The sequence below is a fragment of the Corythoichthys intestinalis genome, chromosome 2 (assembly GCF_030265065.1).
Source record: "Corythoichthys intestinalis isolate RoL2023-P3 chromosome 2, ASM3026506v1, whole genome shotgun sequence".
Lineage (NCBI taxonomy): Eukaryota > Metazoa > Chordata > Actinopteri > Syngnathiformes > Syngnathidae > Corythoichthys > Corythoichthys intestinalis.
This window is the reverse complement of record NC_080396.1, coordinates 63,607,999-63,625,691: the sequence shown is the minus strand read 5'-3', so window position 1 is coordinate 63,625,691 and position 17,693 is coordinate 63,607,999. Positions and strand designations below refer to the sequence as shown.

Here is a 17,693-nt window from a genome sequence, read left to right as displayed (position 1 = left end):
GGAATGGAGTGGTAGGGTTTAGACTGTATGTCAAATCTTGGTGCAAGTCCTTTTGTTAACATTGAATGAAAAAGCTTTTTTTCTCTGTGAATAATGTCTGAGTCTTAACGGCAAAATTCAGACATACGCAAGAAAGGTTTTGAATGTTTACAATTTGGTGTCAGTTCTTTGATTCAGACTCTGAGGAAAGTCCGTATGCATCTTTTGCTCTACATGCTGTACATGCAGTGGTCTTCTCTCCTGATGGGCTGGTCAGGATTTATGATAGAAGAATCACTCGGATATACAACAAATAGCTGTCCGCTGGTCCAAACCAGACTGGTGACTGCTCAGCTGGGGACCTTCTTGCATATTGTCTCTCAGAATTGAACTTTTCATGGTTCTCAATTAAAGACTGAAACACCAAGTAAGAGTTTGTCAGCTATCTGAACGTTTCTAAGGAATTTAAATTGACATTGAAAACATTTTTTCAGAACTTAGTAGTAGTAGTAAACATTGGACGCTGGATATCAGCAGCAATAAATAGACCCTACAATAAAAACAAACTGAGGTATCACAATATTATAGCACAAAAATGATTTGCTAGTACGTTCTTTCGTCGCTTTTAGGGTAGGGTGTTTTGCCTGTCTCTAAAACATTTGAAGACAGCTAATGCTGCAACGATTAATCGATTAATTTGAGTACGTCGATTAGAAAAACGCTTCGAGGATTCATTTGATCACAGTGGCGTTGCAATGGTTTGTTTTGAAATTGTTTGCATTTAGTTTTAATGATTTGGGTGGATATACTGCCCTCCTGTGGCAACACTCAATATGTAACTCATTTAACATGGCTGAATCCAGCTGCTCCCTGTTAAGACAAACATAAGGTTATTATTTTTTTGTTGCGCTAATGTTTTTTTATGCATTTGTAAGTTAGTTTATAGGTATATTTAGCAGTTTTTTGTGGTGTATGTGTGTTTGAACGATTTGTTAAGAGCATTGTAAAAAAAAAAAAAAAAAAGTTAACATTTTCTTGCATTTAAGATGGCAGACTTTTTCTATGCAAGTTGGCCAATTGTTCTTTTGTTGTACTTAGATCCTCATTCATTTATTTATTTATTTATTCATTTATTTATACCGATTGAGGCTAAGGTCAGGTATTTTAATTTACTTTCAAACGCATTTATTGCTCTTGTGAAATGAAAGCACAATTCTGCATAATTTGAAGAACCACTCGGGAATTTTATTTTGTATTCACATTTAATGCTCTTTAGAAAGTGCAATCGTAGCAAGCCTTCGTTTCATATTCCCTAAAATTTATTCTGCAACGCATTAAATGTTTCTAATTCAATTACGCGATTATTTGAAGTAATTGATAGATTAATCGGTTACTTTAATAATCGATAGCTGCAGCCCTAAACACAGCAACTCAGAACATCAACTTTAAATAAAACACTAGTACCAGAATAGGGATGACGACAAGCCGTTCTGAAATGGATTCACACTGCAGGCTTTAATGCCAAATTCCAATGTCAGTCCTAAACGTACCTCCCATCAGCTGATTAGACTGCTGTCTCTCTGACAGGAATCACAACAAATGAAAGTATATGGAAGCGAACCCACTAACTGACATGCATGCTGGGTGTGTGTCCTTTTGTGTGCGGTGAAGAACTTCTGTTTGGAGCAGGCAATGTTGACACTATGGCTGTACTAAGGCCAACTGAATGAGGTCTTTTAAGAAGACGATGTGTGCAGAGAAAGGTTGTGCATTACCACAAAAAGATGCTGGTCAAAACGCTCCAGTAGATTATACATCAATACTTTTTTGCAGGAGTCCAAAATATTCCAGGAACAGCTTGATTGGCTAAGGGAATGCGGTGTTTTATATTTACAAAAAAAAAAAAAAAAAAAAAAAAAAGACTTCCTGTACTGCCGCCCACTTATTGAAGTAAAAGGAGCAAGTAGAAAGAAGAGGAGGAGCAGCTTTATCTAATTAAAAGACTAGAAAGCTATAGACCACCATCGTCATCATCTTCATTGGTGATGCAGTAGAGGAACAAAGAGGCAGGCTGCATGCAGATGGGTGGGATGTAGGGTGCAGGTCTTCAGACATGTACAGTGTTTGGTCATCACCTAAAGAGAGGCCAAGAAAACAACCTTACGCTCAGGCTGACACATTGTTTGAGCCAAGCGGTTGTCCGTCCAGTAGAGTATGTTATTACCTCAGTATTAACTTGCAGCCGTCTCCTGGTGAGCGATGAAGTGTCTGCTTGAATCGTCCACCTCGATGCTACAGTGCACATCACTCCTGTTAATAAATAAACATTTCAGACTGAAAGAATAATGCTTGGTTTTGGCTGGCAGGCATTTCTAACATATTTTCAGGTAGCATGTGTAATCTGGTTCTCCCACACATTCAAAAACATGTATTTCTGGTTTATCAAACACAAAGTGGGGGTGTATTGTAGCTTATTGGTCAAGCATTTGACTCCAGATCAAGAGATCTCTGGTACAACCTGAGATACCTCCTCATATTTAATGCAAATTTTTGGAATGATTCTCCTTTCCAAACAACCACAGACCAATCTTGAGTCCTAGCAACACGTGTCAAGCTGTACGCATGTCTCCATTGTCTAATTGAGTCATTTGGTGGTTACGCCAAGCCTTACAAGACCGTCAACTGCCCTAAATCTTTACAGAAGGAGACGAAAAGGATCAACAAGCTGAAAATGGTGACGTGATGTGCCTATTGAGCATCTAAGACCATGTCTACGTGTAACAGGGTATCTTGCAAAAACGAAAAACGTTTTCTACGGTTTGGCCTATCCTGCACACGCAGACACACATTTTGTGCATTCAAAAATATTTTATTTAAAAAAATAAAAAAAACTCAGACCAAAGTGAATATTTGCGAATTTTGCGTTTGATGCGCTGTCATGTGTACATTAATAATCGAAGGTCTGTGTTTTTTTTAATGTCACTGCCTGCGACAAAAAATGTTCAAAGGTTATACAGTATGTGCGACCCGTGCTTACATTCAGGGACTGCGCTTATATGGTCACGAAGGATTTGGAATATTACAACATCACTTATACATTGAGAATAGAGCTGTCCCGACTAGTCGACGTTGTCGACGTCATCGATGACGTAAATGCGTCGACGGGCAAAACATACCGTCGACGGGTAATGACGGGTTAAATAAAAAAATTACATGAGGATAAAGTTAAGAATGGCGGGAGCTCGCGATGCAAGCGGTTGTTACTGGCACACCCAAGGGGGCCGCTGTTATTTCAATGTGACCGGCATTGTCAGATTGAGCAAAGATGAAGAAAGTGGGCGAGCGAGAGAGAGGGAGTGATATCGGTGAGTTGGGAAAGTGCGCAGGTAGCGCGGAGTTCAGTGGCTGCAGCCCCTACGTTTTTGCTTTGGTCAATAAAAGTATCCAGAAAGAGCCATCCGACGCCTCTCGGTGTTTTTATGCACGCTGCCGCCTTCCTGAGGAGAAAATGGGCCGAACCGACGACAACGAGCCAAGTGAATCACTGGTTCACTCCTCACTACGGCAAGGAGTTGGTAACCGCCAATTACCAAAAAGGGCAGAATTGGTGACACGTGAAAGTGGCATAAAGCCCAAAAAGTGGACCAGAATAGCCAGAGCCTGGAATAATTTCAAGAAAAATATGGAGGGTGCCATTGTGTATACTCTTTGCTAAACTGAGCTCGAATACCACGGTAGCACGTCGGCTATGAATGAACACTTGAAACGCCGTCACCCAAGTATAATTTTCGAAGACAACAAGAAACAACAAGCCAGCGGATTATAAGTCCATACAACTTTCTAACGATTTTAAAAAATGGAAGTTACCATTGTGTGCATTGTATCAACATGCATTTTTATTTAATAAAATAATTAATGTATATATAATTATACATTTTTTAAAATTATTATTATTAAATTTAATAAGATCATGGAAGCTCCCACTTGGGAAAAATATATACATACACATAAGCGACTGCGCGCGATAGCAACCCGTGCTAACGGTTCACAAACATCTCACAAGGCAAGGGCTAAACAGACAAAATATGATTGTTTAACCATTTTACTTACTGTCATTCATTCTGTGCTTGAATGCACATAAACAAATATGTAAAAGAAAAAAAAAAACGTACTTGTTGGGTGTGGATGATATTTTTCCTACATACGAGGTGGTGTGGACGTTGAGTTTTTTTCCTGACGGATGGGGCAAAGTACTCCTTTTTAAAAAGCCCTGCTACGTGTGGACATGGCCTAAATCGCATACTCGGTACCTCAGGAAATCATCGGAGGAAGTGCATTTCTTTCCCTTCCCAAAGCCGAAAACACAACAAGAGCAGTGGCCTCAATGATTTACAATGTGTGGACGGCCTAACTCCCAGCTATATGTCTCCAAAATAAAGAAGCGCACATACATGTAAGATTAAGGCCTAACTAGGCACAGTGGTATGAAAAAGTATCTGAACCTTTTGGAATTTCTCACATTTCTGCATAAAATTACCATCAAATGTGATTTGATCTTTGTCAAAATCACACAGATGAAAAAACAGTGTCTGCTTTAACTAAAACCACCCATTTATTGGTATTCATATTTTAATGATGATAGTATGCAAACAATGAGAGAAGGGGGAAAATAAGTAAGTGAACCATCACATTTAATATTTTGTCCATCAACCAGACGCTTCCTGTAGCTGCAGATCAGTCTAGCCCATGGGTGTCCAAACCTGTCCGCAAGGGCCGCTGTGGGTCCTGGTTTTTGTTCCTACCAATCGAGCACAGACAGTTTAACCAATGAAGTTTGTGCTAAAACAAGCAGCACCTGACTGCCATCAACTGATTACACTTGTGAGACACCAGATTGGTGAAAAGATGTCATCTTGTTTTGTAGGAATGAAATCCAGCACCCACTGCGGCCCTATGTGGAATAGTTTGGACACCACTGGTCTAGCACATCGATCAGGACTAAGCTTGGCCCATTCTTCCGTACAAAATGCTTTAGTTCAGTCAGATTCCTCGGATGTCTGGCATTAATCGCTGTATTTAGGTCATGCCACAGCATCTCAATGGGGTTCAAGTCTGGACTTTGACTTGGCCACTCCAGTATTTTGTTCTTCTGAAACCATTCTGAAGTTGATTTACTTCTGTGTTTTGGATCATTGTCTTGTTGCAGCATCCATCCTCTTCTTAACTTCAACTGTCTGACAGACGGCCTCAGGTTTTCCTGCAAAACATCCTGATAAACTTTTGAATTCATTCTTCCATTAATGATTGCAAGTTATCCAGGCCCTGAGGCAGCAAAATAGCCCCAAATCATGATGCTCCCTCTACAATGCTTCACGGTGGGGATGAGGTGTTGATGTTGGTGAGCTGTTCCATTTTTCTTCCACATATGACGTTGTGTGTTACTCCCAAACAATTCAACTATGGCTTCATCAGTCCACAAAATATTTTGCCGAAACGCCTGAGGAGTGCCGAAGTGCCTTTTTGCGAACATTAAACGAGCAACAATGTTTTTTTTAGAAAGCAGTGGCTTCCTCTGTGAAGTACTCCCATGTACACCATTCTTGGCCATAGTTTTACATTAAGTTGATGTGTGCACAGAGATATTGGACTGTGTCCGTGATTTTTTGTAAGTCTTCAGCAGACATTCTAGTGTTCTTTTTTACCTCTCTGAGTATTCTGCGCTAAACTCTTGGTGTCATCTTTGGTGGACGGCCACTCCTTGGGAGAGAAGACACATTGCCAAACTCTTTCCATTTGTAGTTCTCTGACTGTCGACTGATGAACATCCAAACTTTTAGAGGTTTGTATCCTTTCACAGCTTTATACAAATCAACAACCCTTGATCACAGGTCTTCAGACAGCTCTTTTGACCGAGCCATGATGCACATCAGACAATGCTTCTCATCAAGACTGGTGGTTTAAGTTAAAGCAGACACTGTTTTTACATCTGTGTGATTGTGACAAAGATCAGATAACATTTGATGGTGATTGTATGCAGAAATCTGGGAAATTCCTAAAGATTCAGATACTTTTTCATACCTCTGTAGCTTTGATGCCTAACTTGCTTCAGTAGAGGCAAGAACATTCATAAAACTGTAAATCAAAGTTGTAGTTACTGTTTGCGAATATTATGGATGCCATCACTATTACGTGTAAGGCCACTTAGCCCAAGGGGACAGAGGGTCCAGTTGGAGAGCTACCTTGTAACAACACTTGCAAATGACTTGTTGAAAAAGTTCAACATTCACAGTGCGCCAACCGAACTTTACGAGTAGTATCACATGGATGAAAGGCGCACTCATTGATTAGACAAATTTAGAAGAGGAAATACCTCCCTCGGAGAGGAGGGGACGGAGGGAGTGTGGTGTGACATAATGTAGCATAGGCGAACCCTGCGCCGCTTGCATTCACAAGCGAAGCAGGCTCCTCCATCTGGAGTATATTGCACAGGTAGTGTTCTAAAATAAATCACTAAGTGAGTCCCTGCCATGGTTTGTGCCGTCGGACTCACAAAAGCTTGACAAACTAGCAACAGTAACTAAGGGGGGGACTGAGATTTTGCAAAAGGTCCCTTGTGCAAATGTACCTAATGTTGACGATATTATTCAGATTTGGATTTATGTTGTGTAAAAGTAAAAAAATATTACTTACCTGTTGTCATTGATGTCTCTTGTGTCACTGATGCTGTTTCCTGTTGACGACAAAAAAAGTTTAACAAACAATTACAACTTTAATAATCAATTGAATTTACTTATGCTCACCATTGTCAATGTTAAGTGGGAAGGATTCCAGTATGTCTCCATTGTATCTGCCTGCTCTGTAGCCTAGTGCTGTGGAAACTCTGTAAAACAACAAACGAAGCATCAGAATTCATTGTTCATAACCCTAATGGTGCGAACTAGACCATTTGTTGAAATGGTAGTCTTTGGCAAGAAACAAGCAAATATTTTGAACACACGTGTTGGTCTGAACAGAGTTCGGGTTGCAGTTGGAGCTTGCAGAGTTGGTCGGCGTCATGCTGCTCTGAAAGACGGCGTTGCTGTAGGTATTGGCGTGCTCAGTGGCCCGGATGTACGAGTAAAATGGGTTGCTGGGAGAGCAGACGGTCATTTGCTTCGGTCTCACAGGCTTGGCTAGGAAGAAAATGAGATTGACATTAAAGAAAAATACAACAGCTTCATCTCTGATATCCTCAAATTTTAGGATTGGTACCAATCTGTGCAGCGTGAGGACGTCTCTGGGCGTTTTTCGCCCTCATGGCGTCTTTGATGCGGTCAACTTCCTGCTGGTAGCGACGGCGGTCCATCATGGCGCCCTCCTTGGCGTCCTTCAGTGCAGTCTCCAGGGCCTTAACTCTCTCAGCAGTAGACCGAAGACGTTTCTCCAGCTTTGGAAGCTCACAGCGCAGATCTGCATTGTCACGAACCAGCTGGCGTGATGGGAGGAAGAGGAGGGCAAAGTTGACTGCCACTTTTGTCACTTGATGGATGCAGAAAAAGAACAGCATGCCATGTGTGCTCCTCACCTGTTTGTGAACCTTTGTAAGTTGGTCCAGGTTATTCTCAAGAAAGGAAATCTTCTGCTTCTGGGTGCAAGACCCCCCGCTATCATCAGGTTCCATTTCGGAACTCTGGAGAGTGAAGTGTTCATTTTAGAAAGTCCCAACATAATGGAGTTCAAAATAATATATTCCATTCATAACATCTTTTTGGGAGAGGATAAATAAATAAATAAAACACTCATGAAAAAAAACAAAACAGGTGATGTAGAGGGCAACAAAGTATTGTCCTTGATGTGCAAGTTTGAGATTACTGGTCTGACAGTATTTTGGCAAATGATTTTTTTTTTTGCCACATCAATCACTAATTGAACGTGGCCCGGTTAGATTTGGGACAACTCTAATGGAGGTGACAACACATTAAGTTCTCTTTAATTGAAACAACTGTTCATGCATTTTAGTCAGGGGTGTCCAAACTATTCCACATAGGGCCGCAGTGGGTGCTGGATTTCATTCCTACAAAACAACACGACTTGAACTCCAGACTTGAACCCCATTGAGATTCTGTGGCATGACCTAAATACAGCGATTAATGCCAGACATCCGAGGAATCTGACTGAACTAAAGCATTTTGTATGGAAGAATGGGCCAAGATTAGTCCTGATCGATGTGCTAGACCAGTGGTGTCCAAACTATTCCACATACGGCCGCAGTGGGCGCTGGATTTCATTCCTACAAAACAAGATGACATCTTTTCACCAATCTGGTGTCTCACAAGTGTAATCAGTTGATTGCAGTCAGGTGCTGCTTGTTTTAGCACAAACTTCATTGGTTAAACTGTCCCTGCTCGATTGGTAGGAACAAAAACCAGGATCCACAGCGGCCCTTTAGGACAGGTTTCGACACCCATGATTTTAGTCAATCTGAATCCGTAAAACAATATATTGACTTACTTTTTTAACCCGCGACGTGAGGTCTTGAACAAACAGCTTGCGGAGGTTGTGGAGGGTCTGGAGCTCGCGGGCCTAGTGGAAGTAAAGAGAGGTTTAGGAGGCTTAAAGGGCAGCTGAAGAGGCGTAAAGAAGGTGAGGGCCGTCTCTCGGCAGCCGGCCACGTTGGGATCCCTGCCGCGCTAGGGGTTAAGAGTCTACCAACAACAGGGCGCACCACTGGCCTGTCTCACCCTGATATGTTAGAACACCGGGTAAATGTTCTTCTGCTTGAGTCTCAGAAAAGATGTCCAAATCCTTGCAGAAGAAGTTTTTTTGGGCCACTAATAGAGTCTCGATATCTGTGTGAGCAATTCATCACTACACATCTAGATGGCATGACGAATCTTGCAAGTAAAACCCAGAAAATGTTTGCAACATATGGCGAGGTTAGTGTGGTGCTCTACTTTCGTATTAGAGCATTGGCAGGGTCCTCTAGAATTGACGTCATCGGGTAGCGGCCCGTAGAGGCGCGCCCCTCGTTGCTAAGGTATTGCTATGCCAGTAACTCAAAAACTACGCGTTCAATTTAAAAAAAAAAAAATGGCAATGTGACTTTTGAGACAGCAAATGATGAGTTCAAGCCAATTTAACCGAGTAAAACACTCATCCAAAAAGTTCTTCAGCTCCCCTTTAAACTAGAATTTTTAAAGCGATGTGGTCAAACCGGACTGTAAATGGGTAACATGAGTGGGAGGCAGCTAAGACACAGCACTACTGTACATGACAGTTTTTAAGGGCAAAGCGTCAAGTTGGATATTACAGACACAATATGAAATGTGGTTGATGATGGTTCTCTTCGGTTTACTCACGACAGTCTCCTCCAGACCCTTTAGATCCTGTTTAGTCTGCTCATGGCGCTCATGCAGGAATCTGACAGAAAGAAGTACAACAAAATTGATACATTGATAAAATAGGGTTTCTACAGGTTTCGGCAAATCTCATTTAAAAGTTTTTTTTAATGTTGCTTTTAATGCCACTTTAAACAAAAAAAACTGTGTGTGAATGCAAACATACGGCAAACAAGTTAGATATTGTAAATTGTGATACAAAGTTTATAGTTTCTGTCTACAACACTGTGGTGTAAAGAGCCTGTTTTTCGTTTGTATATGGCGGAAAACATTCAGGGGACTTGAAGTTCCGCTCTGAGACCCCCCAATTTGGCCAAATATCACAATTGTCCTAAATGCATGTGTGATACATCATTGGAAAGCTTAAAATCTCAATTGGGGATGAAAGATTTTTAACAGGAGGGCATTTAAAAAAAAAAAATTAAACAGTGAAAGCCTAACTGGAGGTGAGAGAATGAGAGAGCAGAATTAAAGACACCACGATTTTAACGAGATATTATCACGTACTTACCTCTTTTTGGTCCAAAACTCAATGTAGCATGTATCACCAAGTGTCAAGACGCAGCTGTGAATGGCTACAGCCAGATTAAAAAAAAAACATTTTTTTTTTATAGATTTCATGGGTGAAACATGGTAATATAACAAGGGTCGCGATGCAGAAATCGCAGACAACAAGTAGTGGTCGAGATGTTCTTTTTCGTGTATTTACCCTTTTAAATGTTATTTTTCGATTTTTCTTTGTTTGGATCGATTATTTATTATCTAACATACTGGGGAAAATGCGACAGTAACAAAAAAAAGAAAAATACAATTAAGCGATAGTTATGAGGTAGATATCCGTGACTTACAGTGCCTTGCAAAAGTATTCGGCCCCCTTGAATCTTGCAACCTTTCGCCACATTTCAGACTTCAAACATAAAGATATGAAATTTAATTTTTTTGTCAAGAATCAACAACAAGTGGGACACAATTGTGAAGTGGAAAAACATTTATTGGATAATTTAAACTTTTTTAACAAATAAAAAACTGAAAAGTGGGGCGTGCAATATTATTCGCCCCCTTTACTTTCAGTGCAGCAAACTCACTTCAGAAGTTCAGTGAGGATCTCTGAATGATCCAATGTTGTCCTAAATGACCGATGATGATAAATAGAATCCACCTGTGTGTAATCAAGTCTCCGTATAAATGCACCTGCTCTGTGATAGTCTCAGGGTTCTGTTTAAAGTGCAGAGAGCATTATGAAAACCAAGGAAAACACCAGGCAGGTCCGAGATACTGTTGTGGAGAAGTTTAAAGCCGGATTTGGATATAAAAAGATTTCCCAAGCTTTAAACATCTCAAGGAGCACTGTGCAAGCCATCATATTGAAATGGAAGGAGCATCAGACCACTGCAAATCTACCAAGACCCGGCCGTCCTTCCAAACTTTCTTCTCAAACAAGGAGAAAACTGATCAGAGATGCACCCAAGAGGCCCATGATCACTCTGGATGAACTGCAGAGATCTACAGCTGTGGTGGGAGAGTCTGTCCATAGGACAACAATCAGTCGTACACTGCACAAATCTGGCCTTTATGGAAGAGTGGCAAGAAGAAAGCCATTTCTCAAAGATATCCATAAAAAGTCTCGTTTAAAGTTTGCCACAAGCCACCTGGGAGACACACCAAACATGTGGAAGAAGGTGCTCTGGTCAGATGAAACCAAAATTGAACTTTTTGGCCACAATGCAAAACCATATGTTTGGCGTAAAAGCAACACAGCTCATCACCCTGAACACACCATCCCCACTGTCAAACATGGTGGTGGCAGCATCATGGTTTGGGCCTGCTTTTCTTCAGCAGGGACAGGGAAGATGGTTAAAATTGACGGGAAGATGGATGCAGCCAAATACAGGAACATTCTGGAAGAAAACCTGTTGGTATCTGCACAAGACCTGAGACTGGAACGGAGATTTATCTTCCAACAGGACAATGATCCAAAACATAAAGCCAAATCTACAATGGAATGGTTCAAAAATAAACGTATCCAGGTGTTAGAATGGCCAAGTCAAAGTCCAGACCTGAATCCAATCGAGAATCTGTGGAAAGAGCTGAAGACTGCTGTTCACAAACACTCTCCATCCAACCTCACTGAGCTCGAGCTGTTTTGCAAGGAAGACTGGGCAAGAATGTCAGTCTCTCGATGTGCAAAACTGATAGAAACATACCCCAAGCGACTTGCAGCTGTAATTGGAGCAAAAGGTGGCGCTACGAAGTATTAACGCAAGGGGGCCGAATAATATTGCACGCCCCACTTTTCAGTTTTTTATTTGTTAAAAAAGTTTAAATTATCCAATAAATTTTGTTCCACTTCACGATTGTGTCCCACTTGTTGTTGTTTCTTGACAAAAAATTAAAATTTTATATCTTTATGTTTGAAGCCTGAAATGTGGCGAAAGGTTGCAAGGTTCAAGGGGGCCGAATACTTTTGCAAGGCACTGTATTTACCGACGCCAATTTTTTCATTGTGACGTAATTTGTTTAAAAGTGTAAAATATGCGAGTGAATAATTTTTGGAAGTCTTTTTTTTTTTTTTTTAAACTAAATATTAGACATCAATTAATGATTCAAAGCTACAAATGACAGACATTTCGAATAATACATATAATTAGTTACCTTCTTTTTATGGCTAGGTTGAAACAAAAGCGGTTGCGCGGCGTCTGTAAACGGGGGTTTCCAGGGTAAAATGGACAAATTAAAAATAGTTTGGGGGTTTAATGCGCCATGAATCTGCTATGGCAGCATATAGACATATTGTTCTATCAAACACAACAGTTCTTTTGGCTTATTTTAAAGAGGGGTCAAGAGCAGAAGCTGCTTTTTCAGCCTTGTCTGTATTTTCCGCCATACAGTATATAATTGTTGTGTTAATTAAAAAAAAAAAAAAAAAAAAAAAAATTAAAGCGCAAAGTTCTCTTTAAGTGAGAACAAGAATCCGGAAGGCCATGAATGCATGGTGGAGAGGTAGGAGAGGAACACTAGCAGTCGATGGATATTACCTTCAGCCTTAAAATTAGTAACGAGAATAGCTACCGGTACATAAGTGATTCTTGGGCTTAAGATAAGGTAACTCGTATAGGAAGCAAAACTGAGAGGCATCAACACCCATACTCTGACACAAACTCATCCAGTACAATCATGAAAAAAAATACTACACATCACTCAAGGGGAGCGTTAAGGCCTGAATTTTGACAAAAGCCATTTAATGACTTTTAATGTTTTTTAATGACTTGCATAAACTATGCAAATGTAAATATGAAATAGTGGAGAAACTTTGACCATCATAGAACTTTAAAACATTGTCTTGCTTGCTTAAGTATTTTAACAAAATAATTCCGATTCAGTTAACATTCATTAACAACCCACACACATACAGTTGAGCCCTATTGAAAATTTGTCTTACGAGAGCTCCTCTATGCGCTCGGACTTGGTGCTGTCCTGGCTCTTCAGACGCTCAAAGTCGGCGCGAATCTGAGCCAGCTCCAGCTCCATCTTGGAATTGCGACTGGACAAAAGACATGTTCTGTTAATGTCATGTTCTATTAATTATGGGGGACAGCGAAAACTAAATTTTGGACATTTGAAGTTACATACTCTGTGAGTTCGTCGATGAGCCTTTGTTTCTCGTTGATCTCATCACGCAGACGAGCCAGTTGTTTGTGATGGAGGCCGCGGGTTACCTTCTTTTCAATTGGAAAAAAAAAAAAAGTGCATCATTAACCCCCTCAAAAAAACAATTATAAATATGAAGGTATGACATATCCTATTTAGAACACAATAATGTTATACAACTGCAGACACCACAGAACTTTTTTAATTAGTTAATTTTTTAAAGTCCAAATTGTGTCTGTCTCCTTTAAAATTAAATGTGACAAACAACAATTCGTAATCTTTCTTTTGTACCTTGACATTTCCATCTTCAGTCTCTCCCTTCTCACCATCCTTCTCCTCCAGAAGAGAATTATCTTGTAGAAGAAGAGAAAAGGCAAAGGTTGGACATACAGTAAATCACAATTAACCCACCCAAATAAGAAAATTCAGCCAAAGGAGTTTGTGGATTTTTGTGTGTGTACATGTGTGGATATACAGTAGATCTAATGACATTCCCATGCACTTCCTAATGAAGTATTAATATTGTTTTGACTAATTTTCCAGAAGGACCAACTATCATCATGGATAATTATGTATATCATATTTGAATGCCTACAGTGTGTGTATACGGGATTAGAAGACGCTATCCAAACCTAATTTTAAAAATCCAGATTGTGTATACAAGATCAGCAATCACAAATAATAGTTGTTTTTTCTTTTAAATTTAATTCTCAACGAGCCTGTAAGCAATTTAGATTACCGTATTTTCGGACTGAAAGCCGCTACTTTCTTCTCTCATTTTGAATACTGCGCCTTATAGTCCAGTGTGGCTTATTTGTTGATTTATTTGGGTTAATAGGTAACACTTTCTTTGACAGCAGCGTCATAAGAATGCAATAAGACCGTCATAATTATGACATGACACTATCATGGGCATTTATTTTATTTATTTATTTATTTTATTTTTATTTTATTTTATTTATTTATTTTCCCTTCAGGCATAACAAATCCAAACAAACATACAGCATTTATATGTGTTTACAATTAATTCAACCCGAAAAGAAAAGGGCTGACGGGAGAAGCCGAAGCTTATTGAAACCCGTCCCCAGTATACCATAAAGGACGCAGAAAATAACAAATATCAAATTTTTGACATTCAGATTTCGTAATGATCACAAGTTTTTTTTTTTTTTTTTTTAAATAATAACCATCCCCTCTAATTGTTCATTTTCCCAATAGTCCATAGCCGATCGATGTGCTCGTTATGTTGATTAGATCCAGTAGACTAGTTCATAATTTAGTGCTTAGTTTATTCAGTTGATTCGATCCAGACGATAGGGAATAGCTGAGGACCGATGGTAGGCCGTGTCCGCCACACTCCTTTTGTTGACTTAATCCTCGTCGCAGTTTTCGTTCCTTGCTGACTCCCGACGAACATTCATCTCAAGGTTGCGCAGCTTCGTAGTAGGTTGCATCGCCATTTCGGTTGTAGACTCATGGCCTGGGGGACTGGCGTCGCTACGTCCTTCAGAAAGACCGTCCCAGCGATCACTGTCCCAGCTGGCACAATCAGAAGCTGCCAGCAGCGCACCAAAAGGAAACATCCTCGATATCGTTCCTCTTCGAGTGTGGTCAGACACAGCGGCCGCCATCTACCCCAGCCATCCTCCACAATATCCAGACGTTAAAATTATTTCCAGGCAGGCGCGTTGTCCAGGTTCTGGCAGGACAGTGGCCAATCGACTAGTCCCATGTCGTTACAAATTTGAAGAATTTGAAGTCAGTTGTCTGTGCATTTACAGCCAACAAATGATATGTCCTTGTGAGTTCTGTTTGTATTGGCTTTGAGTTCCCTTTTTTTTTTTTTTGCCTTCCATTGTTTTGGGTACACTCAGTTTTGCTTCCAGCTTTGAGTTGCCACCCAGACATTATTTAACATTTGTACAAACCAGACATTATTTAACATTTGTACAGTTCTTATTATGTCCGAGTTAGCTTGAGTCAGCAACATAATTATTTAATAAGGTTTGTTTATACCTCCTCTTAAAAACAGCTAATGACCCTGAGCTGGTCACTGCAGAATCTAGTTTGTTCCAAAGCTTTACACCAGAGTAAGGAACTGAAAATGATTTTAGTGTTGTTCTAGCGCAGTTAAGTTTAAACACATTTTCTCCCCTCAAATTGTATTTCGATTCCCTAGCCTGGAAACGACTTTGCAAGTTATACGGAAGGCTATTAGTTGAGGCTTTGTACATCATCTGTCCCGTTTTGAAATTGATTAAATCATACAGCTTCAATAACTTGGATTTGATGAATAACTCATGTGTATGTGCTGTGTATTTTGCCTTATGAATAATCCGTATTGCTTTTTTTTGGATGACCAACAGAGGGTGTAATCGAGATTGGTAGGTATTTCCCCAAATCTCGGCGCAGTAAGTCAAATACGGCAAAAACAGTGCACTATTAATTATTTGGAGGGCCCTGTGATCTAGTAGATTTTGAGCTCTGTAAAGAATGGAGACGCTCCTAGCCAGTTTATTTTTCAGTTGTCTTATATGTGCATTCCATGTTAATGAATCATCAAGTATTATACCTAATACCTTGTGTTCTCTAACACGTTCAATATCCACCTGGTTTACTTGAATGTGTAGATGTTCTTTCAGACCTTTTTTGCCAAATAGCATATATTTAGTTTTACTAAGGTTTAGTGACAGTTTATTGGCATTGAACCATTCTTGTAGCTTGCGTAATTCCTCATTCACTTGTTGGGTCGTTGTGTTTAGAGAAAAAGACCTGAGAAAAAGATATTGGTGTCGTCTGCAAAAAGCACCATTTTCAATATGCTGGATACCTTGTATATATCATTTATATATAGTAGAAAACATTTTGGTCCCAAGACAGAGCCTTGAGGTACTCCACATGTAACTCCAAGTTTTTCCGACCTTTTCCCACTAATTGTCACATATTGATGCCTTTTAGATAGATAACTACGTATCCAGTCTAGAGCTATTCCTCTAATTCCCAGTCGCTCTAATTTATCAAATAATATATTATGATCTACTGTGTCAAATGCTTTTTTCAAATCCAGGAAAATTCCAACAGAATACTGTCCTTGATCAATCGCATCCGTAATAATTTCCATTGACTCCGTCAGTGCTTGTGCAGTTGAGTGGTCTTTTGTAAAACCATACTGGCTATGATTTAGTAAGCTATGCTTTGATATGAACTTGTCAAGCCTGTTATTAAAAAGTTTTTCGAGGATCTTGGATAATTGTGGCAGAATGGAGATAGGCCTAAAGTTGTTAAATACATGTGCGTCCCCTCCTTTATATGCGGGGACGACTTTCGCTATTTTCATTTCATTCGGAAATGTTCCAGTTTCAAAAGAAAGATTAAAAATATACGTTAAAGGCTGAAGAATGTCATCTATTATAAGTTTTATAAGCCTCATGTCCAGGCCTTGCACGTCTGTCGAGGCTTTGTTTCCCAATGTCCCGACCAGATTCCTTATCTCAGTGTCCTTCACAGGGTGCAAAAATAAAGAGTGCAGGGCCCTTTCCTGTTTGTTATTGTATTGCACATGTGGTATGTTTTCCGCTAAGTTAGGAACGATTGTAACAAAAAATTCATTAAAATTATTTGCAATGTCATCTGCCTTAGTTATCTTCAAGTCATTAGAATAAATAAATAATAGAATAATAGAATAATGAAATTATGAGTTATGTCACTAACTCCATTTATGTCCAGCTCGGATCTTTACATCCATTCAAAAGTGAGATAATTTGATGACACAAAATGACATCTGTCATAAGCATTCATTAATGCTCATGGCAGTGTCATGTCAATAATTATGATGGTCTTATGACAGGCTTATGACGCTACTGTCAAAGAAAGTGTGACTAAATACCATAACTAGCTATTTAAGAAACAACTGGAACAGTAACTGAAGAAATAATTAGCACAGATCATGAATTTTTAATTGTTATTTATTAGGGCTGTCAACATTATCGCGTTAACGGGCGGTAATTATTTTTTAAAAATTAATCACGTTAAAATATTGGACGCAATTAACGCACAAACAGATAACTCCGCTCAAACAGATTAAAATGACAGCACAACTTGTTACTTATGTTTTTTGGAGTTTTGTCGCCCTCTGCTGGCGCTTGGGTGCGCCTGGTTTTATTGGCTTAAGCACACCCATGAGCATTGTTAAAATATTGACATCAACAATAGTGGGCTACTAGTTTATTTTTTGATTGAAAATTTTACAAATTTTATTAAAACGAAAACATTAAGAGGGGTTTTAATATAAAACTTCTATAACTTGTACTAACATTTATCTTTTAAGAACTACAAGTCTTTCTATCCATGGATCGCTTTAACAGAATGTTAATGCCATCTTGTTGAGTTATTGTTATAATAAACAAATAGAGTACTTATGTACCGTATGTTGAATGTATATATCCATCTTGTGTCTTATCTTTCCATTCCAACAATAATTTACAGAAAAATATGGCATATTTTATAGATGGTTTGAAATGTGATTAATTACGATTAATTAATTTTTAAGCTGTAATTAACTCGATTAAAAATCTTAATCTTTTGACAGCCCTATTATTTATATCTGTAGCACTGCAATGCATGTTAGGAGGCATGTTGAACAACAACAGCGTTGACAGCAGGTGGCAGCAGAGGTTGACTGTCTCCCCC

The 17,693-nt window shown here is 39.4% G+C and overlaps 1 protein-coding gene across 1 annotated transcript in view; it reads right to left on the bottom strand.

Annotated features, from left to right (window-relative positions):
- Positions 1-980: 980 nt before the first annotated feature.
- Positions 981-17,693, bottom strand: part of kif5aa (kinesin family member 5A, a) — a 35,967-nt gene continuing 19,254 nt past the window's right edge. The window contains exons 18-29 of the mRNA XM_057829560.1: positions 13,296-13,357; positions 12,987-13,075; positions 12,796-12,897; positions 9,318-9,378; positions 8,470-8,541; positions 7,544-7,648; positions 7,231-7,447; positions 6,977-7,151; positions 6,780-6,859; positions 6,670-6,709; positions 2,204-2,289; positions 981-2,114 (exon numbers count right to left, since the gene is read on the bottom strand). Coding sequence (XP_057685543.1) covers positions 2,211-2,289; positions 6,670-6,709; positions 6,780-6,859; positions 6,977-7,151; positions 7,231-7,447; positions 7,544-7,648; positions 8,470-8,541; positions 9,318-9,378; positions 12,796-12,897; positions 12,987-13,075; positions 13,296-13,357 — 1,082 coding nt within the window. The 3' untranslated portion in view covers positions 981-2,114; positions 2,204-2,210. The remainder of the gene's footprint in view (positions 2,115-2,203; positions 2,290-6,669; positions 6,710-6,779; positions 6,860-6,976; positions 7,152-7,230; positions 7,448-7,543; positions 7,649-8,469; positions 8,542-9,317; positions 9,379-12,795; positions 12,898-12,986; positions 13,076-13,295; positions 13,358-17,693) is intronic.